The sequence below is a fragment of the Heptranchias perlo genome, chromosome 1 (assembly GCF_035084215.1).
Source record: "Heptranchias perlo isolate sHepPer1 chromosome 1, sHepPer1.hap1, whole genome shotgun sequence".
NCBI classification, from domain to species: Eukaryota; Metazoa; Chordata; class Chondrichthyes; order Hexanchiformes; family Hexanchidae; genus Heptranchias; species Heptranchias perlo.
Window position 1 is genome coordinate 11979157 of NC_090325.1, and position 26513 is coordinate 12005669.

General features: G+C 45.6%; 1 protein-coding gene across 1 annotated transcript in view; it reads left to right on the forward strand.

Moving 5' to 3' along the window:
• The window catches only part of LOC137316822 (putative pre-mRNA-splicing factor ATP-dependent RNA helicase DHX32), a 112018-nt gene that overhangs the window by 41376 nt on the left and 44129 nt on the right, over nucleotides 1-26513 (forward strand). The window contains exons 5-6 of the mRNA XM_067980695.1: nucleotides 11256-11498; nucleotides 13664-13763. Of these exons, the coding sequence (XP_067836796.1) occupies nucleotides 11256-11498; nucleotides 13664-13763 (343 nt within the window). The remainder of the gene's footprint in view (nucleotides 1-11255; nucleotides 11499-13663; nucleotides 13764-26513) is intronic.

Sequence of the window (26513 nt, forward strand, 5' to 3'; positions counted from 1 at the left end):
GTTAATCCCGGGGATGAGGGGGCGGACATATGAGGAGAGGTTGAGTAGATTGGGACTCTACTCATTGGAGTTCCGAAGAATGAGAGGCGATCTTATTGAAACATATAAGATTGTGAAGGGGCTTGATCAGGTGGATGCGGTAAGGATGTTCCCAAGGATGGGTGAAACTAGAACTAGGGGGCATAATCTTAGAATAAGGGGCTGCTCTTTCAAAACTGAGATGAGGAGAAACTTCTTCACTCAGAGGGTAGTAGGTCTGTGGAATTTGCTGCCCCAGGAAGCTGTGGAAGCTACATCATTAAATAAATTTAAGACAGAAATAGACAGTTTCCTAGAAGTAAAGGGAATTAGGGGTTACGGGGAGCGGGCAGGAAACTGGACATGAATTTAGATGAGGTTAGGATCAGATCAGCCATGATCTTATTGAATGGCGGAGCAGGCTCGAGGGGCCGATTGGCCTACTCCTGCTCCTATTTCTTATGTTCTTATAAGAGGTCTTTTTGTTGGTAAGTACGTGAGGTCTGAAGCTCAGCTGTGGGCCAGATATGAAACTGTGTTTTCGAACTGCTTGGGAAAGTGGCTGGGGAAGAGAGCAGAATTTATGGCAGGGCCGAAGGTGACAACGTCACACTTCCCAATGTTGAACCAGAAGAAGTTATAATTCATCCAAGGCAAATGTTGGACCAGCAGTCTGACAGCACAGAGGCGGTGGTGGGTGGCGGAGAGCTGGGTTTAAAGGTGTGGTACAGAGTTAGAGCTAGGTGCCATCAGCGTAGGTGCAAAAGCTAACTTCTTACCTGTGGATGATGTCACTGAATCGTAGAATCATAGAAAATTTAGGCACAGAAGGAGGCCATTCGGCCCATCGTGTCTGCACTGGCCAAAAATGAGTGACCCAGCCTAATCCCACTTTCCAGCACTTGGTCTGAGGCCTTGTAGGTCAAGGCACTTTAGGTGTGCATCCAGGTACTTTTCAAATGAGTTGAGGGTTTCTGCCTCTACCACCCTTTCAGGCAGTGAGTTCCAGACCCCTACCATTTTTCCTCAGCTCCCCTCGAATCCTTCTACCATTCACTTTAAATCTATGCCCCCTGGTTATTGACTTCTGCTAAGGGAAATAGGTCCTTCCTATCCACTCTATCTGGGCCCCTCATAATTTTGTACATCTCAGTTAAATCACCCCTCAGCCTCCTCTGTTGCAAAGAGAACAACCCCAGCCTATCCAATCTTTCCTCATAGCTAAAATTCCCCAGTTCTGGCAACATCCTCGTAAATCTTCTCTGTACCCTCTCTAGTGCAATTTCATCCTTCCTGTAATGTGACCAGAACTATACGCAGTACTCAAGCTGTGGCCTAATCAGAGTTTTATACAGTTCCAGCATAACCTCCCTGCTCTTATATTCTATGCCTTGGCTAATAAAGGAAAGTATTCCATATGCCTTCTGTAACGAGGAAGAGGAGGAAGGCAAGGATAGATCCTGGGGGGGCTCCAGAAGTGACTGGACGGAAGAGTAGCAATTTCTGGAGATTTTTTTTTTATTCGTTCACGGGATGTGGGCGTCGCTGGCGAGTCCAGCATTTATTGCCCATCCCTAATTACCCTCGAGAAGGTGGTGGTGAGCCGCCTTCTTGAACCGCTGCAGTCCGTGTGGTGACGGTTCTCCCACAGTGCTGTTAGGAAGGGAGTTCCAGGATTTTGACCCAGCGACAATGAAGGAACGGCGATATATTTCCAAGTCGGGATGGTGTGTGACTTGGAGGGGAACGTGCAGGTGGTGTTGTTCCCATGTGCCTGCTGCTCTTGTCCTTCTAGGTGGTAGAGGTCGCGGGTTTGGGACGTGCTGTCGAAGAAGCCTTGGCGAGTTGCTGCAGTGCATCCTGTGGATGGTACACACTGCAGCCACAGTGCGCCGGTGGTGAAGGGAGTGAATGTTTAGGGTGGTGGATGGGGTGCCAATCAAGCGGGCTGCTTTATCTTGGATGGTGTCGAGCTTCTTGAGTGTTGTTGGAGCTGCACTCATCCAGGCAAGTGGAGAGTATTCCATCGCACTCCTGACTTGTGCCTTGTAGATGGTGGAAAGGCTTTGGGGAGTCAGGAGGTGAGTCACTCGCCGCAGAATACCCAGCCTCTGACCTGCTCTCATAGCCACAGTATTTATATGGCTGGTCCAGTTAAGTTTCTGGTCGATGGTGAACCCAGGATGTTGATGGTGGGGGATTCGGCGATGGTAATGCCGTTGAATGTCAATGGGAGGTGGTTAGACTCTCTTGTTGGAGATGGTCATTGCCTGGCACTTATCTGGCGCGAATGTTACTTGCCACTTATGAGCCCAAGCCTGGATGTTGTCCAGGCCTTGCTGCATGCGGGCTCGGACTGCTTCATTATTTGAGGGGTTGCGAATGGAACTGAACACTGTGCAGTCATCAGCGAACATCCCCATTTCTGACCTTATGATGTAGGGAAGGTCATCGATGAAGCAGCTGAAGATGGTTGGGCCCAGGGCACTGCCCTGAGGAACTCCTGCAGCAATGTCCTGGGGCTGAGATGATTGGCCTCCAACAACCACTACCATCTTCCTTTGTGCTAGGTATGACTCCAGCCACTGGAGAGTTTTCCCCCTGATTCCCATTGACTTCAATTTTACTAGGGCTCCTTGGTGCCACACTCGGTCAAATGCTGCCTTGATGTCAAGGGCAGTCACTCTCACCTCACCTCTGGAATTCAGCTCTTTTGTCCATGTTTGGACCAAGGCTGTAATGAGGTCTGGAGCCGAGTGGTCCTGGCGGAACCCAAACTGAGCATCGGTGAGCAGGTTATTGGTGAGTAAGTGCCGCTTGATAGCACTGTCGATGACACCTTCCATCACTTTGCTGATGATTGAGAGTAGACTGATGGGGCGGTAATTGGCCGGATTGGATTTGTCCTGCTTTTTGTGGACAGGACATACCTGGGCAATTTTCCACATTGTCGGGTAGATGCCAGTGTTGTAGCTGTACTGGAACAGCTTGGCTGGAGGCGCAGCTAGTTCTGGAGCACAAGACTTCAGCACTACAGCTGGGATGTTGTCGGGGCCCATAGCCTTTGCTGTATCCAGTGCACTCAGCCGTTTCTTGATATCACGTGGAATGAATCGAATTGGCTGAAGACTGGCTTCCGTGATGGTGGGGATGTCGGGAGGAGACTGAGATGGATCATCCACTCGGCACTTCTGGCTGAAGATGGTTGCAAACGCTTCAGCCTTGTCTTTTGCACTCACGTGCTGGACTCCACCATCATTGAGGATGGGGATGTTTGCAGAGCCTCCTCCTCCCGTTAGTTGTTTAATTGTCCACCACCATTCACGACTGGATGTGGCAGGACTGCAGAGCTTTGATCTGATCCGTTGGTTGTGGAATCGCTTAGCTCTGTCTATAGCATGTGGCTTCTGCTGTTTAGCATGCATGTAGTCCTGAGTTGTAGCTTCACCAGGTTGGCACCTCATTTTTCGGTACGCCTGGTGCTGCTCCTGGCATGCTCTTCTACACTCCTCACTGAACCAGGGTTGAGCCCCTGGCTTGTTGGTAATGGTAGAGTAAGGAATATGCCAGGCCATGAGGTTACAGATTGTGGTGAAATACAATTCTGCTGCTGCTGATGGCCCACAGTGCCTCATGGATGCCTAGTTTTGAGCTGCTAGATCCATTCTGAATCTATCCCATTTAGCACGGTGGTAGTCCCACACAACACGTTGGATGGTGTCCTCAGTGCGAAGACGGGACTTCATCTCCACGAGGACTGTGCGGTGGTCACTCCTACCAATACTGTCATGGACAGATGCATTTGCGACAGGTAGATTGGTGAGGACGAGGTCAAGTAAGTTTTTCCCTCGTGTTGGTTCGCTCACCACCTGCCGCAGGCCCAGTCTAGCAGCTATGTCCTTCAGGACTCGGCCAGCTCGGTCCGTGGTGGTGCTACCGAGCCACTCTTGGTGATGGACATTGAAGTCCCCCACCCAGAGTACATTTTGTGCCCTTGCTACCCTCAATGGTGCTCAACATGGAGGAGGACTGATTCATCAGCTGAGGGAGGACGGTAGGTGGTAATCAGCAGGAGGTTTCCTTGCCCATGTTTGACCTGATGCCATGAGATTTCATGGGGTCCAGAGTCAATGTTGAGGACTCCCAGGGCCACTCCCTCCTGACTGTATATCACTGTACCGCCACCTCTGGTGGGTCTGTCCTGCCGGTGGGACAGGACATACCCAGGGATGGTGATGGAAGAGTCTGGGACGTTGGCTGAAAGATATGATTCTGTGAGTATGGCTATGTCAGGCTGTTGCTTGACTCGTCTGTGGGACAGCTCTCCCAATTTTGGCACAAGTCCCCAGATGTTCGTCAGGAGGACCTTGCAGGGTCGACTGGGCTTGGTGTTTTGCCGTCGTGTCCGGTGCCTAGTGGTCCGATGCCGGGTGGTCCGTCCGGTTTTATTCTTATTATGACTTTTCATAGCGAGATTTTACAACTGAGTGGCTTGCTAGGCCATTTCAGAGGGCAATTAAGAATCAACCACATTGCTGTGGGTCTGGAGTCACATTTCGGCCAGACCGGGTAAGGACGGCAGGTTTCCTTCCCTAAAGGACATTAGTGAACCAGATGGGTTTTTACGACAATCCGGTAGTTTCATGGCCATCATTACTGATCCTAGTATTTTAATTCCAGATTTTATTTAATTAATTGAATTTAATTAATTAATTGAATTTAAATTCGCCAGCTGCCGTGGCGGGATTTGAACTCATGACTCTGGATTTTAGTCCAGGCCTCTGGATTACTAGTCCAGTAACATAACCACTATGCTACCGTACCCATACACTGGATACTTTCGGATAGGTAGGAACAGAACCATGAAAGGGCAGTTGCATGGATGTCGACAACAAAGGGGAGGCTTTGGAGGAGGATGGAACAATGCAAAATGGATAAGGATGGATAATGCAGCTTGGTCACACTTCGAGGATGTGGTTTGTAACTTTGGTTGGGGCCAGCGGTGCTATGAGGATCTAAACTGTACTATGTCTTGTAGTTTTGAGTTTCATATAGAACTGCTAGTTCACTGTTCTGTCACTTTGATCTATGTCCAGCATAATGCTCCTCGTTCCCAGGAGATGCTAAGCTTTTCACATCCACGTATTATATTGCTAACAGCTCAAGTTAAAATTTGGGTGGAGATGTACTGTCAAAATGAAAAATCATTTCTAAGATTCTGCACTTTATGCATTAGTTTGTCAATGGAAAGGAAGGTGGCTTTTATAAAATTGAAAATAGTTTGATAGCTTGAAAACTGTTTGTAATATGAAGCCTGTGGGTCCTTTAAGGAAATAAGCTGTATTACTGACAGACTGCTATTTGAACAAGGAATGTCAATATTGCTGTGTTGAACTAGAGTGTAGTGGTCTAACGTGGCATTAACCCGATCCATCTTGACTTGCAGCACCATGATAGCATGGTAAAATGAACATAGTGGGGAAAGATCTATGCACCCAACAAGCATGTATGAACCCCACCTACCTAGCTTCCCACCATACCCCATCTCCAGAAACACTTCTAATTGAATTTCAAATCCAATTATAATGGCCTTTCCTGGTAACTTGTTCCACAAATCCATTACCATTTGGGTGGAAAAAGATCTGCTGATTTCCTTTCTTACTTCTACCTCCCAACTGTTAACTTGTTTCCCCTGTTTTTTTGAATCCTTTACCATAGAGAACAATTTTGTCAGTATAATCTAGGTGCAGTATGTTATGTAAAATTAATTTCAATGTATTATGACATGATTGGTACATCTTTAAGGGTGTTTCCGCCATCTGGCACTCCCTGCTGGCCCATTTATTTTGATGGATGGAAAGTCACAATTGCGCAGCAGCAATTTCCTGAGTTGCGCTGCCAGGAGTACCCATTTGTTCATGTTGCCTGTTTGTCGCCCTGGTTTATGTAGATTAGGGTTGCCAACTCTGGTGGGACGTATTCCTCAAGATTTCATTACATGACCACCCATCACCAGCCTCCCCACCCAGACAAGCAGTTGTTTCCCCCCCCCCCCCCACCCATCTCCAATATTTTTAGAACTAATAAAAGCATTCAAAGAAAATGAGAAAAACAACACATTTTTTGTAATTCTCCCAGGTTGCTCGCAACAGCGTCCAAACATTAATCTTTAATTCCTGGAGACTCCAGGACAATCCTGGAGGGTTGGCAACCCTAATGTAGATCATGAGTTCAGGCTCATTGTTTTTACATACTCTGTGTTATCTAACTTTGTACAAACAAACTGAATCCAATAGCAGAATTGTCATGTTTGAATTGATGATAAAAGGCGTAATTTCTAAGCTGGGTTAGAGTTCATTTCCTGCAGATGCATATTCATTTTTAACTAATTTATTAATTTTAAAATCGTATGAACAATGTAGTCCCAAATGTATAGGCTGGCTACTTTAGACTGTGATTGCAGTATTGGAGGACATGCATACACTTATGAGCAAACCTCGTGAAACTTGTGATTTTGGGGGGTGGGGTGGGTATGTGGGGATAGGAAGTGTCTAGTCAATGATGCTCCAGGCATCATGAGTGTGGGGCAGGCTCAGTGGACCAGCTGCCTGTCATTTTCTCATGTTCGTATGTGGACCAGACTGCAAATAAAAATAAAATTTCATGCTATGTTGATTATGGAATTGAAGGGTATAAAGATACTGAATTTGATCATCCAAGTCTATGGAGGACAGTAGTTCTTGTGTTGAGTCTTATGGGTGTGTTGTCCATGTAGTATCTTTCAGGAAATCAAGTGGGTAGAGTTAAACGCACATTGTACATGGTCTGTAGAACAAACAGGTTTAATCAGCAAATTGGCCTTTCTTCATTCCATACTTTGATCTTATCCGTTGTAGGTACAGTAGATTGTTTGGGGAAGGGAGAAAATCCATCTCTCCGTATGATTTTAAGGGCCCTAAATAGAATTAATCTCGACTTAGCTTGCAAAAAATAGGAAGGATAAATAAGTGGTAGTGGATTATTTGCAGTTGTTGTATAGCGAGTAAACCTGCCAAGTAACAAGGGAGGAGAAAAGTTTCTAAGTTGTAATTTTGGGCAGGTTCATAAATAGTACTGTCAGCGGTGGACCAAAACTGTGGAGGGAAGGGGAACAAACTATTATTGTGGATCCCTTTGGAATGTATCTATTCAAAATTGTTGACGACAGTGTGAATGGCCATTAACTTGGAGGGTATTTTTTTAATCAATCTCCAATAACTATCTGCTACATCAGTGGAAATACTAACAGACTTTTTTAAAATTGTGAGAGAAAAACTTGGTCTATTCTGGACCAATTACACCTGCAGTGATGATGATGATGAGTGGACTTTCTGTTTTTGGGCTGATGTCGTGCTAACCTATGTGCTCGTTTGCTTTCCTCCCCTCCTGAAGGTGTTCTTCATACTGATGTATGGTTTCTCAGATACTGGCAGCTAAGTAGTCATTCCTCATGGGTCAGATTAGGCAGTGAGTATCAACAAGTTATTTGACCAGAGGGCCAATACAGCTGACTCTAATCCTGTCTGCTCTGACAGCACTGGCTGCTAGATGGCAAGTAGTTGCTTCTAATATGGAAGCCAATTGTACTGCCTAATGCTTCCCTGCCTGAAATTGGCTGGATTGACCCTGGGAAATTCCTGGTCTGTATGATTGAGTACCATACCATATAAGTACTGACTGAAGGAAAGCCAAGGAACATCTCCCTCGTTGGTCATTTTGAGGATGCCATGCACCCTCTCTTTCTGAGTGCAAGTTGCAGACCAATTAATTGATGATTGAATTGGGCTTGTTACCAGGTCTCCGGTGCTGCTCACAGTGAAGACTATTGGCATGTTCAGTGGCTTTTGCTACCTTGTGAAATGGAACTTTGGGAGGAGGGAGTATGGTGATTGGTTGATAACTTTGCAAACAGCTGCTTTGGGACAGAGCTGTGAAGGAACTTTGGTTGGCATGTGGCAGCTGAGCGTGCCAAGTTTGGCTGGAGATGTCTGCATTATCTCTTTACATGGCTATCGGTGGGTGTTGATTTGGGGGGATGGTTGCTGAACATCAACTGCTGTGTTTGCAGCTCTGAACTCCACCTATGTTGAAGGGTCTCTCGAAGCCAGCATAACACATGGGTCATTCATGTGGGGGCAATGGGACTCAGACACGGCTGAGGCTGAGTGACAATTGGAGGAGGAAGCCAGTTAAAACACTGTGGCAAAAGATGTGAATAGAAAAGTCTGTAATTTGAAGGAAAACAACATAAACTTACCATTAGCTGAGACTTGATTATGGGAACATTGAAGGGACACACGTCATGGGGTTTCACATCACATACACAATGTACCTCAATTTTGTCCTCCAGTCTTGCGCATATAACTGCACATATGACGACATCTTGTGTTGTAGCAATTAATATATACGAGTGTGTTCTCAGGAAAGCAGGTACCATTCAAGGAACTTATTTCATGAGTTACCTTTGCTTTTAAATTGAGGAATTTACAGAACAACAATAAATCCTTTCCTGTTTCCCCTCCACCCCCACTGTTGGATCGGTTGCAATACAGCACTTGTCCAATATTAATCTGTTCAGAGTAATAACTACTTATTGTGCAGATTTTGCTCTGCAATGCCCCACGTGACCTTGTTACATCAGGAGTTTGCTTTTCTATAGTGCCTTCAATGTGAAGAATGGCGTAAGCTGCTTCACAGGTGAAAGGAAAAGGAGCGGTTAGGAGGGTTGATCAAAGGCTTGAGTTTTGTGAAGGTTTCTAAAAGAGAGAGAGAGAGATGGAGAAACTGAAAGATTTAGGGAGGGAATTCTTGAGATTAGAACCCTTGCAGTTTAAGTCTCATTACACCCCTGGGCTATACTATTAAATAAGTAAATTTTGGGCAGCAGGAGTCTACTCTGACACGTAAGGAACGTGGGATCCACTTACGGGAATGACTGACGCCACTGAAGCTGAAAAGGTATCTACGGCACATCCTAAATTTAAGAGTGACTTATGCGTCTGCAAGTGAACATTCTGAAGGTTGGGTGGCAGAGGAGGAGGAGATTGCAGAGAAAAGATGCGCGAGGCCATGGAGGGATGAGGATTTAAATATAACGTGTTGGGGATGGAGAACCAATGTAGGTCAGGTGTGGACGGGGTATTGGGTGCTGGGGTTGATGCATGTGACCGAGGTTTAGACAAGCTTAACAAATTGAATCTGACCTCATCTTACCAGGTGTTTCCTTGGTCCGCCTTCGAAAAGAATGGGGAGGCATGTGGGGACATGTGCAAGAGATCTGAACATCCAGTTTGGATCACAAGGGGGTACCATTGTTACACCCCTGGGCTATACTATTAAATAAGTAAATTTTGGGCAGCAGGAGTCTACTCTGGCACGTAAGGAACGTGGGATCCACTTACGGGAATGACTGACGCCACTGAAGCTGAAAAGGTATCTACGGCACATCCTAAATTTAAGAGTGACTTATGCGTCTGCAAGTGAACATTCTGGAGGTAAATACAGAAGGGGGTGTGATTGTGCATATAGGGTCGGAGGGACTCGGTGGTGTAAAGGGGTGACAAATGGGGAGGAGTTTGACCCCGTGGAACTCTGGGTGAGATGCTCAGTGACAGTGGAGGATGTGATATTTAGGGATGCTGCTGTTGAAGAGACAGCTGTGATAAAGCATGATGGACCTCCAGAGAATGCTGGGAGGCACAAAGGGCAGTCATGCGCTCGTTTTAGGGTGATTCACACTTGGGATGGTGACAGAAGAGAAGGTTTCATAGAATCATACAGTCCAGAAGGAAGCCATTTGGCCCCTCGTGTCTGTGACGGCTCTTTGAAAGAGCTATCCATTTAGCCCCACTTCCCCTGCTTTTTCCCAATAGTCCTGTAAAGTTCTTCTTTTCAAGTATATATTTAATTCCCTTTTGAAAGTTATTATTAAATTTGCTTCTACCACCCTTTCAGGCAGTGGATTCCAAATCATAACAACTCTCTGCGAAAAAAAAATTCTCTTAATTTCCATCCTGGATTTTTTTGCTAATTACCTTAAATCTGTATCCTCTGGTTACTGACCCTCCTGCCAGTGGAAACAGTTTCTCCCTATTTACTCTATCAAAACCCTTCATGATTTTGAACACCTCTATTAAATCTCCCCTTAACCTTCTTTGATCTAAGGAGAACAACCCCAGATTCTCTAGTCTCTCTACATATCTGAATTCCCTCATCCCAAGAATCATTCTGGTAAATCTCCTCTGTACCCTCTCTAAGGCCTTGACATCCTTCCTAAAGTGTGGTGCTCAGAGTTAGACACAATACTTCAGCTGAGGCCAAACCAGTGATTTATAAAGGTTTAGCATAACTTCCTTGCTTTTGTACTCTATGCCTCTATTAATAAAGCCAAGGATCCCATATAAGAACATAAGAAATAGGAGCAGGAGAAGGCCAATCGGCCCCTCGAGCCTGCTCTGCCATTCAATAAGATCATGGCTGATCTGATCCTAACCTCAAATCTAAATTCATGTCCAATTTCCTGCCCGCTCCCCGTAACCCCTAATTCCCTTTACTTCTAGGAAACTGTCTATTTCTGTTTTAAATTTATTTAATGATGTAGCTTCCACAGCTTCCTGGGGCAGCAAATTCCACAGACCTACTACCCTCTGAGTGAAGAAGTTTCTCCTCATCTCAGTTTTGAAAGAGCAGCCCCTTATTCTAAGATTATGCCCCCTAGTTCTAGTTTCACCCATCCTTGGGAACATCCTTACCGCATCCACCCAATCAAGCCCCTTCACAATCTTATATGTTTCAATAAGATCGCCTCTCATTCTTCTGAACTCCAATGAGTAGAGTCCCAATCTACTCAACCTCTCCTCATATGTCCGCCCCCTCATATGCTTTTTTAACAGCCATATCAACTTGTCCTGCCACCTTCCAAGATTTGTGTATGTGACCCCCCAGGTCTCTCTGTTCCTGCACTCCATTTAAAATTGTACTATTTAATTTATGTTGCCTCTCCTCATTTTTCCTTCCAAAATACATCACTTTGCTGAGGTTTGCTGACGAGTAGTAACAGGAGGTGTCACCAAATGGACGCTGAAGCCCATTGACTATTCTTTATTTCAAATTGCAGTCTGTTCATTTAAATTAGGAGGTTGTTTCATGATGACCAGCCAGCAAATTGCCTCAATTGTATCTCATCTCTTGTTTTGCAGGAGATAACGGATTGCTGTAGAGCTATACGGACAGAAGGGGGTGCTATTGGGTCTCAGTTGGGTGAAGTTGTTCCTATTCCATTGCATTCGGCAGTCGGAAGCAACTTTCAAAAAATTTATGAAAATTACAACCAAAGATCCAAAGAGTACCGGAGAAAGATCATCATTGCAGATTCATTAGCCGATTCTTCATTTCCTGTTGATGTCACTTATGTAATAGACTCTGGAATGGAACAGAAAAATGTAAGTTAACTCTTTATCTCTTAATGTAAGGAGTCTTACAACACCAGGTTATAGTCCAACAGTTTTATTTCAAATAAAACTGTTGGACTATAACCTGGTGTTGTAAGACTCCTTACATTTATCCACTCCAGTCCATCACCGGCATCTCCACATCATGGCCTTTATCTCTTAAGTGCAATGATTTTTTTCCATTAACAATAACATTTCTAACCCAAATTGTTATTTTTTTTTTAAAAAGGCACTCTTACTATTTTTGGCTTAAATTTATGTTTACTGTCATAAATAAGGAACACTTTTTGCCCACTTTTAATCTTTTGTCTTTTGTGCCCATCGAGACAGCATATTGGTGCTGGGGAATAAACTATTTATGAAGTAATTTTAGTCGAAACCGCACAGCAGGAAGCTGACTGGATCAGATCAGCTGCCCATTTTACACCCTGCCAGATTTTACTTTCCATTGAAAAATAGGTATAAAATGGGCATCTGATCCGAACCCTTAAGAACATAGGAAATAGGAGCAGGAGTAGGCCATACGGCCCCTCGAGCCTGCTCCGCCATTCAATAACATCATGGCTGATCTTTGACCTCAGCTCCACTTTCCCGCCCTATCCCCATATCCCTTGATTCCCCTAGAGTCCATAAATCCATCGATCTCAGCCTTGTTAATACTCAACGACTCATCCACAGCCCTCTGGGTTAGAGAATTCCAAAGTTTCACAACCCTCTGAGTGAAGAAATGTTTCCTCGTCTCGGTCCTAAATGGCCGACCACTGATCCCGAGACTATGCCCCTTAGTTCTAGACTCTCCAGCCAGGGGAGACAGCCTCTCAGCATCTACCCTGTCAAGCCCTCTAAGAATTTTGTATCTTTCAATGAGACCACCTCTCATTCTTCTGAACTCCAGAGAGTATAGGCCCATTCTACTCAATCTCTCCTCATAGGACAACCCTCTCATCCCAGGAATCAATCTAGTGAACCTTTGTTGCACCCACTCTAAGACAAGTATATCCTTCCCTAGGTAAGGAAGGTTCCCACCGGGCAGGTTAGATAAAATTGCTCCCTTCCTGTCAGTATCTAATATGCCAGGTTATGTACAAAATGCTAGATTCCGAGTTAAGCTCTCTCTACTCTGCATTAACAATGTGCATCAACCCTGACCTCCTGCTGTATAAGTGTAACATTTCTCCATTTCCCACACCAGCCATCCAAGTGAGATTGCCAATTTAGTGTCTGTTGATGCATTGGAGGACCGTCCTCACAAACTACTTAGAATTACATAGAATTTCCAGGCCATTCGGTTCAACTGGTCTGTGCTGGTGTTTATGCTCCACATAAGCCTCCTCCCACCCTACTTCATCTAACCCTATCAGCATATTCTTCTATTCCTTTCTCCCTTGTGTACTTACCTAGCTTCCCCTTAAATGCATCTGTGAATTAAGATTGAACAAATTCATTACCTGTGGAATTGGACTCCATTTTTAGCAATAAGTTTTATTAAAGTAGATCAACCTTGTATTTCTTGTGGGTAGAGTGTACATCAACCTGTATTGTAAAATTGCTCATCTTACTGCATGCCTCTAGGTTTTATAACTAACCATGGCCCTCACTACAGTGTGATTAATGCACTTTTTTGAGTGACCTGTAATGAATGAGGATTTGCAATGGGCTTTTCTAAAACACCTATGATATCCTAGGTGTAGCATTACTCGATACCCATATACTTATTAGAGAGTAGAGAGAGAAAATACCATGGGATTAGCAGGCATTTGTTATTAGCTAACATTCTAGTTTGAAGAAACTATTCCTCTGCGGAGCAAATTAGCTTATCATCTGGATGCACCCGGAACTCAGGATGTGGACACGAAGGCCTGAGTTGCCCTGTAAAGGTGCAAATTACTTTTGCAGTAATTCCACCCGCCCATGGTCTATTTTTCTGGTGCCAGCCCACAAATTATCAGATTTAATAGATTTGAATTCCACAACTTGACAAGATGGGATTTGAGCTTATGACCTCTGGTTTGGCTGTCCAGTACTGCACTACTCTGCCCTTTTTCATGAATCAACAGGCTAAAACTGTCCAAATGAGGCCTGAGAGAGATATCCTGTATGTAAAATCCTAATCCTTTGGCAGTATTTACTATATGTTTTTTTTCTCTCTTCCTCAGGTATACAATCCTCGCATTAGGGCTGATTCTCAGGTAGTTCAGCCAATTAGCAAGAGCCAGGCTGAGCTGAGGCGGCAGAGATTAGGCCACACCTGCCCAGGTAAGAATAAATACTGACGAGTAAAATGTCAAAGATCAGTTCAGGTAATGCGTGTGGAAGATCCACCAGCTATTTACATTCTGCACTGGCACTGGTTGTAGTTTTTTTGGCTGGGCAAGTGAGTCAAACGATCAGTGGAAATTATACACAACTCCATAACTAAAACGTATATTTCCAGATTGGTAATGTTCATATACGAACACTAAATGTGTTGATACATATTCCACTGTGCATTGTTTTTAGGAAAGCTGTGACAAAATGAAGCATTTTTGAGTGTGCTAGATTACGTATGGAATTCTTGCCAATCGCAGCACCCACAGGATTACAATTGATTACGATTGTTCCTGCAAGCTGCAGAAGATACACATGACAGTCTGATGGACTGTAGGCTATTAGAATTTGCTTGTAGATTGTTCCTTTTGTAGCACAAGGTGGTTTAATATGCTAATACCTATATGAATAGTATTCTATTCAGCAACAGCCCGAAAAGCTGTTTGGACCATTATTAATTTCCAACAACCTTGGGTAGTTCAAAGTGAAACTAGCGCACAGGGGAACATAGTGCAACTGCCTTGAGCTTCACCGTTAGAAAATAAATCCTTAAATGTGCTTCTATTAGACTGGCTTTTTAAAATTAATTTTGAAATAGTCTGCTTGGAAAGCGGTTGTAAATTCACTCTATAGGTGCTTTTGTGTTGGGCTGGTTTTGGGGAGATCACATACCTGGCTGCTGTTACCACTTCTCCATTTAATTTTCCATCTATCTGGCACCATACGCTTCCAGCTTCACTCAAGTATTCTGGTTTCTCCCACCTCTTTTCCCGGATGTTGCAGGTACATTACACAAAGTCGAGCCTGACCACCATTAAGCATGATGCACTGCCATTTTATGAGGTGCTTCCGAGGAGAGCAACCCACCTCCAGCAGCAGTGTGTTCCATGTCCACAACCATCAAACAAGGGGTCAGGTGCTCAGACTGGTTCCTCCCTGTGCCTTGGGTTTGCCTTCCCTTGCTAATTACCTGCCATTTCTTTATCCCAATAGAGCTTTTGGAAAGACTGGCAAATACTCCAAAACAATCCCACATATCCCTTTTAAATTTTCACGGCAACCCTTTAAAAATGACTGGATTAATAAAACAAAGTCTTGCATTTGTTTGGCGCCTTTCACGACCTCAGGTTGTCTCAAAATGCTTTACAGCCAACGAAGCACTCTTTGAAGTGTAGTCACTGTTGTAATGTAGGAAACGCGACAATCAATTTGCACACAGCATGGTCCCTCAAACAACAATGTGATAATGACAGGATAATCAGTTTTAGTGATGGTGGTTGAGGGATAAATATTGGCCAGGACACCAGGGAGAACTCCCCTGCTCTTCTTCAAAATAGTGCCATGGGATCTTGTCCACCTGCAAGGGCGGATGGGGCCTCGGTTTAACATCTCATCCGAAAGACGGCACCTCCAACAGTGCAGCACTCCCTCAGTACCGCACTGAAATGTCAGCCTAGATTTTGTGCTCATGTCTCTGGAGAAGTTCTTCCCACTTGTTAAGCATTCTCTCTGTGTGGATGGAAATAACCTCGGTCAGCTCTTTGTGGCACTGTGACAGGACCCCATAATCAGCCTTATAGTCTTTATCCTTTCCCTCTCTCGTCCTCTTTAGAGCCTATATTTGTTATATTGTACTTTCACTCGTGACATCACATGTGGTAAGTTTGGCATGCTTGGGAGGAACAGGTGACTTTCGACTTTGTTCCCAAAGCTCTGCACCACTGGGGTTTTCCTCGCCTCATGTCTGGGTCTGTTGTAGACTAATTGATAGAGATTGATTGCTATGATTAGTCAGCAACTCCATTATCGTTGTAACATGCTACTACCAGGATGGTAAAAGGTGAACTAGATGGAGCTCGGTCTTTTTGGATCTAGCAATTCCTATGATGCTACATGCAATGAGTGCTGGAGTAGCCTTCCATCACATTTTTGCAGTTCAGTGAGAGAAAGCAAGAGAAACCTCGAGCTCAGAACCAAGTGGAGCAAGTGTCAGTGGGGGAGTATTTAGGGAACAGCGATCATAGTATAAGATTTAGATTAGTTATGGAAAAGGACAAGGAGCAATCTAGAGTAAAAATACTTAATTGGAAGAGGGCCAATTTCAGTGGGTTGAGATCGGATCTGGCCCAGGTAAATTGGAATCAAAGATTGTCAAGCAAAACTGTAATCGAACAATGGGCAGCCTTTCAAGAAAAGCTGGTTCGGGTACAGACTAGGTACGTTCCCATGAGGGGGAAAGGTAAGACAACCAAAGCCAGAGCTTCCTAATGATGAAAGATATAGAGAGTAAGATGAAACAGAAAAGAGAACGTATGACAGATGTCATGTTGATAATACAAGTGAGAACCAGGCTAAATATAGAAATTCCAGAGGAGAAGTGAAAAAGGAAATAAGAGGGGCAAAGAGAGAGTATGAGAAAAGACTGGTAGCTAAAATAAAAGGGAATCCAAAAGTCTTCTATGGGCGTATAAATAATAAACAGATGGTAAGTGAAGGGGTGGGACCAAAAAGGAGATCTACGCATGCAAGCTGAGGGCACTGGCTGAGGTATTAAATGAGTACTTTGCATTTGTCTTTACCAAGGAAGAAGATGCTTCCAAAGTCACAGTAAAAGAGGCGATAGTTGAGATACTGGATGAGGTGAAAATTGATAGAGGAGGTACTAGAAAGGCTGACTATACTTAAAGTAGATAAGTCACCCAGTCCAGATGGGGTGCATTCTAGATTGCTGAGGGAAATAAGGGTGGAAATTGCAGAGGTACTGGTCATAATCTTCCGATCCTCCTCAGATCGGGGTTGTGCCAGAGGACTGGGAGAATCGCAAATGTTACACACTTGCTCAAAAAAGTGTGTAAGGATAAACGCAGCAACTACAGACCAGTTTAACCTCGGCGGTGGGGAAGCTTTCAGAAACAATAACCCGGGACAAAATTAATAGTCACTTGGACAAGTGTGAATTAATAAAGGAAAGCCAGCACGTATTTGTTAAAGGCAAATCATGTTTAACTAACTTGATTGAGTTTTTTGACAAGGTAACTGAGAGGGTTGATGAGGGCAATGCGGCTGATTTTGGGCATATGGACTTTCAAAAGACCTTTGATGAAGTGCCACGTAATAGGCTTGTCAGCAAAATTGAAGCCTGTGGAATAAAAGGGGCAGTGGGCAGCGTGGATACGAAATTGGCTAAGTGACAGGAAACAGAGAGTAATGGTGAACAGCTATTTTTCGGACCAGAGGAAACTATAGAGTGATGTTCCCCAGTGGTCAGTACTGGGACCACTATTTTTTTTGATATATATTGATGACTTGGACTTGGGTCATAGGGCACAATTTCAAAATTTGTAGATGACACAAAACTTGGAAGCATAGTAAACAGTGAGGAGCATAGTAATAGACTTCAAGAGGCTATAAACAGGCTGGTGGAATGGGTGGACATACGGCAGATGAAATTTAACTCAGAGAAGTCCGAAGTGATACATTTTGGCATGAAGGACGAGGAGAGGCAACATAAACTAAATGGTATAATTCTAAAGGGGATGCAGGAACGGAGAGATCTGGGGGTATATGTGCACAAATCTTTGAAGGTGGCAGGACAAGTTGAGAAACTGGTTTAAAAAAGCATACGGGATCCTGGGCTTTATAAATAGAGGCATAGAGTACAAAAGCAAGGAAGTTATGTTAAACCTTTATAAAACACTTGTTCGGCCACAACTGGCGTATTGTGTCCAATTCTGGCACCGTACTTTAGGAAGGATGTGAAGGCCTTAGAGATGTGCAGAAAAGATTTACTAGAATGGTTCCAGGGATGAGGAACTTCAGTTATGTGGATAGACTGGAGAAGATGGGATTGTTCTCCTTAGAGCAGAGAAGGTTGAGAGGAGATTTGTTAAAAGTGTTCAAAATCGTGAAGGATTTTGATAAAGTAAATAAAGAGGAATTGTTCCCATTGGCGGAAGAATCGCGAACCAGAGGGCACAGATTTACGGTGATTGGCAAAAGAACCAAAGGCGACATGAGGTAAAACTTTTTTAAGCAGCGAGTAGTTATGATCTGGAATGCGTTATCTGAAAGGGTGTTGGAAGCACATTCAACCGTGGCTTTCAAAAAAAAATTGGATAAATACTTGAAAGGAAAAGATTTGCAGGGCTATGGGGGAATGGGACTAACTGGATCTTATAAGGCACAAGCTCGATGGGCCGGATGGCCTCCTCCTGTGCTGGAACCATTCTATGATTCTATGAACCCCGAGGCAAGAGGGCAGGGTATTAGAAATGGAGGGTGAGTTGGCATATCTCTGTTTACCACAGCATTGCCCGGCATTTGTGACTCTGATTAGCCAATGTCTGATACTTCTGTGATAGCATTGCAGAAATGAAATGATTGTTACAAAAGTTTTGAAAGACTCTGCAGAAAAATACTTCTGCTTCCACTTCTTATAATTTTGCTACAAATATTGCAGTTTTGACATTAGTGGTTAGTGTGTATTTTCTATCATTAAAATATCCTAATTTTTTCAAACAAGATTAAAGAAACTGCTGTGTGGTCTGACTCCAGTCAGTATGAAACCTAGAAAGAGAAGTTAAGGTCTGCGGTAGCCTGACTTGCAGTAAAATTTACCGACTGATTCATTAATAATTCAATAGGTTAGAACCTTGTTCTTTTTTTGCTCCTTCAGATACATCTGACTCGATGCTTCTTATTTAGAAACTGCTTTGTTGTTAGCGTGTGTATCCATTAACAACTTAAATTTATCTATCACTTAATAAGTAAGAGAGATGTCCCAGAGCTCTTTACTGGGCGGTGGATAATGAGAGAATACCAAGACGGAAGGCGAAAGGGAAGCAAGTCGAAAGGAGGTGCAGTAATGTAAGCGGTTATGGTAGTGGACTCGCAACCCAGAGGTCATAAGTTCAAATCCCAGCATGATGGAATAAAAGGGGCAGTGGCAGCAGGGAGACGAAATTGGCTAAGTGACAGGAAACAGAGAATAGTAGTGAATGGTTGGTTGTTTTTCAAACTGGATGAAGGTATACAGTGTTGTTCCTCAGGGCTCGCTACTAGGAACACTGCTTTTTTGACATATATTAATGTCTTGGACTTGGACAAGGCACAATTTCCAAATTTGCAGATGACACGAAACTCGGAAATGTAGTAAACAGTGAGGAGGATAGTGATAGACTTCAAGAGGACAGACAGGCTGGTGGAATGGACAGACGCATGGCAGATGAAATTTAATGCAGAAAAGTGCGAAGTGATACATTTGGCAGGAAGAATGAGAGGCAATACAAACTAAATGGTACAATTCTAAAGGAGGTGCAGGAACAGAGACACCTGGGGGTATATGTGGGCAAATCTTTGGAGGTGGCAGGAAAGGTTGAGAAACCGTTTTTTTTTAAAAAAGCATACAGGATCCTGGGCTTTATAAATAGAGGCATAGAATAGAAGCAAGGAAGTTATGTTGAACCTTTATTAAACACTGGTCCGGCCACAACTGGAGTATTGTGTCCAATAGGAAGGATGTGAAGACATTAGAGAGAGTGCAGAAAAGGTTTACTCGAATGGTTCCAGGGATGAGGAACTTTAGTTACGTAGATAGACTGGAGAAGCTGGGGTTATTCTTCTGAGAGCAGAGAAGGTTGTGAGAAGATTTGATAGAAGTGTTCAAAATCATGAAAGGTTTAGATAAAGTAAATAAAGAGAAACTTTAAAGAAAAAGAAAGAGGATGTAACTAGCAGGGTAGGTAAAGGGGAACCAGTGGATGTAGTATATTTGGATTTTCAAAAGGCATTCGATAAGGTGTCACATAAAAGGTTGTTACGCAAGATAAGGGCTCATGGGGTTGAGGTTAACATATTAGCATGGATAGAGGATTGGTTAACAGACAGAAAACAGAGAGTAGGGATAAACGGGTCATTTTCAAGTTGGGCAGGCTGTAACTAGTGGGATACCACAAGAATCAGTGCTTGGGCCTCAGCTGTTTGCAATCTATATTAATAACTTGGATGAAGGGACTGAGTGTAATGTATCCAAGTTTGCTGACGATACAAAGCTAGGTGGGAAAGTAAGCAGAGAGGAGGACACAAAGAGCCTGTAAAGGGATATAGACAGGTTAAGTGAATGGGCAAGAAGGTGGCAGATGGAGTATAGTGTGGGGAAATGTGAGGTTATTCACTTTGGTAGGAAGAATAGAAAAACAGAATATTTTTTAAATGGTGAGAAACAATTAAATGTTGGTGTCCAGAGAATCATGGGTGAAGTAAAAGTTTCTATAGGTATGTAAAAAGGAAAAGACTGGCGAAGGCAAATGTGGGTCCCTTACAGACAGAGACGGGAGAGTTTATAATGGAGGATAAGGAATTGGGAGAGAAATTAAACAAATACTTTGGGCCCGATTTTAGCAGGGGTGCGGGTTCTCGGCGGGTGGGCAAGCGCGCCCGGTGAAATTAGTGGGTTTCCCGCGCGATCGTAGCAGGCAACCCACTAATTGGAGCCACTTACCTGCTCCTCCGGGTTCCCCGCTGCTGATCTGCGCGTCGAGCAGGCTGCGCATGCGCAGTAAGATCTGTCAGCTGGAGGCGCTCTATTTAAAGGGGCAGTCCTCCACTGACAGATGCTGCAACCAATAGCAAAGATGACTGCATGGAGCAGCCCAGGGGAAGGCTGCTCCCAGTTTAATGATGCCTCACCCCAGGTATCAATACATGGGGTGAGGAGGAGGGGGAGGACAGAGATCTTCCACCCGGCGGACGGGAGGAAGCGGCCCGCCTCCGCCACCAGGAAGGCCTGGCTCGAGGTGGCAGAGGGGGTCACCTGCGCCACCAACATATCGCCCACCTGCACACCGTGCAGGAGGCGGTCCAATGACCTCAGTAGGTCAGCCACAGTGAGTACACGTAGTCTTTCCCCTACACTCCGTCTGCCACATCACTGCCCCCACCCCACATCTCCTTCAGCACTGCCAACACTACTCTGTCACATCACCCCTCATACCCACTCAAACCCCATCCTCATCTTACCTGCACCTACTCACCTCGCCAGTACTCACCCCGCCACTACCACGCAACCCAATCCTCATACAATCTCATGGCTCTATCCCATACTCACCCTCTCGTGCATCTCTCTCACGGCCAGCCTCACTCAACCTGCCACCACCTGTGCTGCAGCCACAGGGCATGCATCACATATGTGCAGTAGGCAGTGTAAGGCAAACGTGTCGTGAGCATGAAGGGGATGCACAAGGGTGTTTGAGGGTTTGTCATGTTGTTACTTCTATTGAATTTCAGAACAACTCACATCACACATTATATTGGCACCACTACTGCCATGTCTTTGCGAATCCTGTCCGGTTTGTGCAATAATGCCCGCTCCTGGGTATCACTATGAGGACCCACCACTGATGCCACCCATTGTGTCACTGCAGAGTGGGTGTCGGTGTATTTGCAGGGCTCTTCTGCGCAGACGACTGAGAGACATCGGCGATGTCCCCGGTTGCACCCTGGAAGGATGTGGAGGAGAAGTTCGGGAGGGCAGTGGTGACTTTGACAGCGACAGGTAGGAAGATGGTTCACGGGCCAGCCAGGAGCAGCTCGGCATGAAAGAGGCTGCAGATGTCCACGGCTACATGTCGAGTGACTCTGAGCCTCCGAGTGCACTGCTGCTCAGAGAGGTCCAGGAGGCTGAGCCTCGGTCTGTGGAACGTGTGGCGAGGGTAGTGCCCTCTGCGACGCATCTCTCTCTGCGGTAGCCCTCCCTCCTGCTGTGCAGGTGGATGTGTCACAGCACTCTGTTGTGGAGCTCCACGTGTCAGAGGTGGACGGCGTGGCCGGTGAGGCTGGTGATACTGTTCGCCCTCCGAGGAGGTCATGACTGCAGCTACGGCGGCCCCCATCCGCAAGATGTACATCTGAGGGGGTCAGCAAGGTAGGTACATGTCTCTGGACCCCGGGGTAAGTGTGCAGGTTGGTGACTTTGACCGTCAGGAGGAGGGTGGTGGAGGCCAAACTTTGTCCCAAGTGACAGAGTGGCCTCCTGCAATGGGTGAGGGTCCCCCCCCACCCCCCACACCTGTCAAATGGACCTTTGCAGCTGCCACAGGCTGACAGATGCAACACGACCATTCGATCTGGGAGTGTTTCCCCCAGTGTGGGAAACAGTCCCATGTTGATCCAAAATCACACACAGTCCCTTAATCAGGTCAGTCAATGACCTGAAATAGCTAAGTAAATACTCTCAAGTGGCATCCCGCTGGCTTTAATTGCCTGCGGGATTCCCACCAGTGGGGGCTGCGCGCGCGTCAGCGGGGAACCCGGAAGTGGTCGGGATCCTGGATTTCCCGATTTTCGAGGCCCCCCTGCCGAGAACGCACCCGATAGCGGGTGCTAAAATCGGGCCCTTTGTGTCTGACTTCCTGGAAGAAAACACAAAACCCCCCCCCCCCAGAAATACGAAAGAACCAAGGGTTTGACGAGAATAAGGAACTGAAGGAAATTAGTATTAGTAAAAAAATAGTACTAGAGAAATTAATGGGACTGAAAGTCGATAAATCCCAAAGGACCTGATGATCTACGTCCCAGGGTTTTGAAAGAGGTGGCTATAGAGATAGTGGATGCGTTGGTTGTCATCTTCCAAAATTCTATAGATTCTGGAATGGTTCCTACAGATTGGAAGGTAGCAAATCTAACCCCACTATTTAAGAAAGAAGGGAGAGGGAAAACAGGGAACTACAGACCTGTTAGCCTGACATCAGTATTAGGGAAAATGCTAGAATCTATTATAAAGGATGTGATAATAGGACACTTAGAAAATAATAATAGGATTTGGCAGAGTCAACATGAATTTATGAAAGGGAAATCATGTTTGACAAATCTATTGGAGTTCTTTGAGGATGTAACCAGTAGAACAGATAAGGGGGAACCAGTGGATGTGGTGTATTTGGATTTTCAGAAGGCTTTTGATAAGGTCCCACACGGGAGGCTGGTGAACAAAGTTCGAGCACATGTAATTGGGGGTAATATACTGGCATGGATTGAGAATTGGTTAACAGACAGAAAACAGAGAGTAGGAATAAACGGGTCTTTTTCAGGTTGGCAGACTGAGACCAGTGGGATACCGCAGGGATCGGTGCTTGGGCCCCAGCTATTCACAATCTGTATCAATGATTTGGATGAAGGGACCAAATGTAATGGGCTTGATTTTCGTACCCCCGAGCGGGTGCGTTTGTGGCGGGGGGATTTCGAAAATTGGGGATTCCCGATGCGGGTCCGGAGCCAGGCTCCAACCCGCCCACTTCCGGGTTCCCCAGTGACGCGCTTAGATGCGAACGCAACCCCCGCATGCGGGACTCCCGCCGGCAATTAAAGCCGGCGGGATGCCACTTAAAGTAATTAACTAGGTACTTCAGGTCGTTTATAGACCTGATTGACCTGATATTTAAGGAGGGATGGGATTTTCAAGTCAACTGCAACTGTTTCCCGTACTGGGGGAAACACTCCAAGTTGAAATGGACGTGTTGCAGCCATCAGCCTGTGGCAGCTGCAAAGGTCCATTCAACAGGTGAGGGGGTCACTGCAGGAGGCCACTCTGTCACTTTGGACAAAGTTTGGCCTCCACCACCCTCCTCCGAACAATAAAATTCACAAACTTGCACACTTACCCCGGTGTCCAGACACATGTACCTACCTTGCAAACCCCCTCAAACATACATCTTCCGGATGGGGGCCGCCGTAGCTGCAGTCATGACTTCCTCGAAGGACGAACAGCATCACCAGCCTCACCGGCCACGCTGTCCACCTCTGACACGTGGAGCTCCACAACACAGAGCTGTGACACATCCACCTGCAGAGCAGGAGGGAGGGCAACGGCAGAGAGAGATGCGTCGCAGAAGGCACTACCCTCGCCATAGGGTCCACAGACTGAGGCTCAGTTTCCTGGACCTCTCTGAGCAGCAGTGCACATGGAGGCTCAGAGTCACTCGACATGTAGTCGTGGACATCTGCAGCCTCCTTCGTGCCGAGCTGCTCCCGGCTGGCCCGAGCACCATCTTCTTACCTGTCGCTGTCAAAGTCATCACTGCCCTCAACAACTTCTCCTTTGCATCATTCCAGGGTGCCACCAGGGACATTGCCGACGTCTCTTTCGTCTGCACAAAAGAGCCCTGCATATACACCTAAACCCAGTCTGCAGTGATACAATGGATGCCATCAGTTGTGGGTCTTCATAGTGATCCTCAGGAAAGGGCATTATTGCACAAACCAGACAAGATTCACAAAGACGTGGCAGTAGTGGTGCCAATATAATATGTAATGTGAGTTGGTCAGAAATTAAATATAAGTTAAAAACCATGACAAACCCTCAAACACCCTTGTGCATCCCCTTCATGCTCACGACACATTTGCCTTACGCTTCCTACTGCACATATGTGAAGCATGCCCTGTGGCTGCAGCACAGGTAGTGGCAGGTTGAGTGAGGCCGACCGTGAAAGAGATGCTTGAGAGGGTGAGTATGAGATAGAGCCATGAGATTGTATGAGGATTGGGTTGAGTGGTAGTGGTGGGATGAGTACTGGCGAGGTGAGTAAGTGCAGGTAAGATGAGGATGAGTTTTGAGTGGGTGTGAGGAGTGATCTGATCGAGTAGTGTTGGCAGTGCAGAAGGAGATGTGGGGTGGGGGCGGTGATGTGACAGACAGAGTGTAGGGGAATGAGTAAGTGTACTCACTTCGGCTGACCTACTGCACTGTATGCAGGTGCGCGATATGTTGGTGGTGCTGATGACCTCCTCTGCCACCTCGAGCCAGGCCTTCGTGGTGGCAGAGGCAGGCCACATCCTCCCGTCCGCCGGGGAGAAGATTTCTGTCCTCCCCCTCCTCCTCACCCCATCCAATAAGACCTGGAGTGAGGCATCGTTAAACCTGGGAGCAGCCTTCCCCCTGGGCTGCTCCATGCGGTAATTTTTCCTATTTTCTGTAGCATCAGTCAGTGGAGGACTGCCCTTTAAATAGGGCTCCTCCAGCTGACAGCCTATGATGCGCATGCGCAGTCCGCCCGCTGCGCAGCTTTCCAGTGCGAAACCCGGAAGCAAAGGTAAGTACCTTCAATCAAGCTGCGATTGCGTGCGGAGCATTCAGAATTCACTGGGAGCGTTACCCATGCGCCCAGTCGACCCCCTGCTGCCGACCCGCCGCCTTCCTAAAATCGGGCCCAATATTTCCAAGTTGGCAGATGACACAAAACTAGATGGGAATGTGAGTTGTGAGGAGGATGCAAAGAGGCTTCAAGGGGATATAGACAGGCTAAGTGAGTGGGCAGGAACATGGCAGATGGGATATAATGTGGAAAAATGTGAAGGTTTCCACTTTGGTAGGAAAAACAGAAATGCAGAGTATTTTTTAAATGGTGAGAGATTGGGAAATGTTGACGTTCAAAGGGACCTGGGTGTCCTTGTACATGAGTCACTGAAAGCTAACATGCAGGTGCAGCAAGCAATCAGGAAGGCAAATGGTATGTTGGCCTTTATTACAAGAGGATTTGAGTACAGGAATAAAGATGTCTTACTGCAATTATACAGGGCCTTGGTGAGACCGCACCTGGAGTATTGTGCACAATTTTCATCTCCTTACCTAAGAAAGGATGTACTTGCCATAGAGGGAGTACAAAGAAGGTTCACCAGACTGATTCCTGGGATGGCGGGATTGTCATAGGAGGAGAGATTGAGTAGACTCGGCCTGTATGCTCTAGAGTTTAGAAGAATGAGAGGCGATCTCATTGAAACATACAAAATTCTTACAGGACTCGACAGGGTAGATGCAGGGAGGATGTCTCCCCTGGCTGGGGAATCTAGAACCAGGGGTCACAGTCTCAGAATAAAGGGTAGGCCATTTAGGACTGAGATGGGGAGAAATTTCTTCACTCAGTGGGTGATGAACCTTTGGAATTCTCTACTCCAGAGGGCTGTGGCGGCTCAGTCATTGGGTATATTCAAAACAGAGATTGATAGATTTCTAGATATTAAAGGCATCAAGGGATATGGGGATGGTGCAGGAAAATGGCATTGAGGTAGAAGATCAGCCATGATCTTGTTGAATGGCGGAGCAGGCTCGAGGGGCTGGATGGCCTACTCCTGCTCCTATTTCTTATGTTCTTATGGCACAAGAAACACAAAAAGTTAGCATGCAGGTACAGCAGGCAATTGTGAAAGCAAATGGTATGTCGGCCTTTATTGCAAGGAGGTTGGAGTACAAGAGTAAGGAAGTTTTACTACAATTGTACAGGGCTTTGGTGAGACCTCACCTGGAGTACTGCATACGGTTTTGGTCTCCTTATCTAAGGAAGGATATACTTGCCTTAGAGTTGGTGCAATAGAGGTTCACTAGATTAATTCCTGGGATGAGAAGGCTGTCCTATGAAGAGAGGTTGAGTAGAATGGGCATGCACTCTCTGGAGTTCAGAAGAATGAGAGATGACCTCATTGAAACATACAAGATTCTGAGGGGGCTTGACAGGGTAGATGCTGAGAGGTTGTTTCCCCGGCTGGAGAGTCTAGAACTAGAGGACATTGTTACAGGTTAAGGGATCGGCCATTTACGACTGAGATGAGGAGGAATTTCTTCACTCAAAAGGTAGTGAATCTTCGGAGATCTGTACCCTGGAGGGCTGTGGATGCTGAGTCATTGAGTATTTTCAAGGCTGAGATAGATAGATT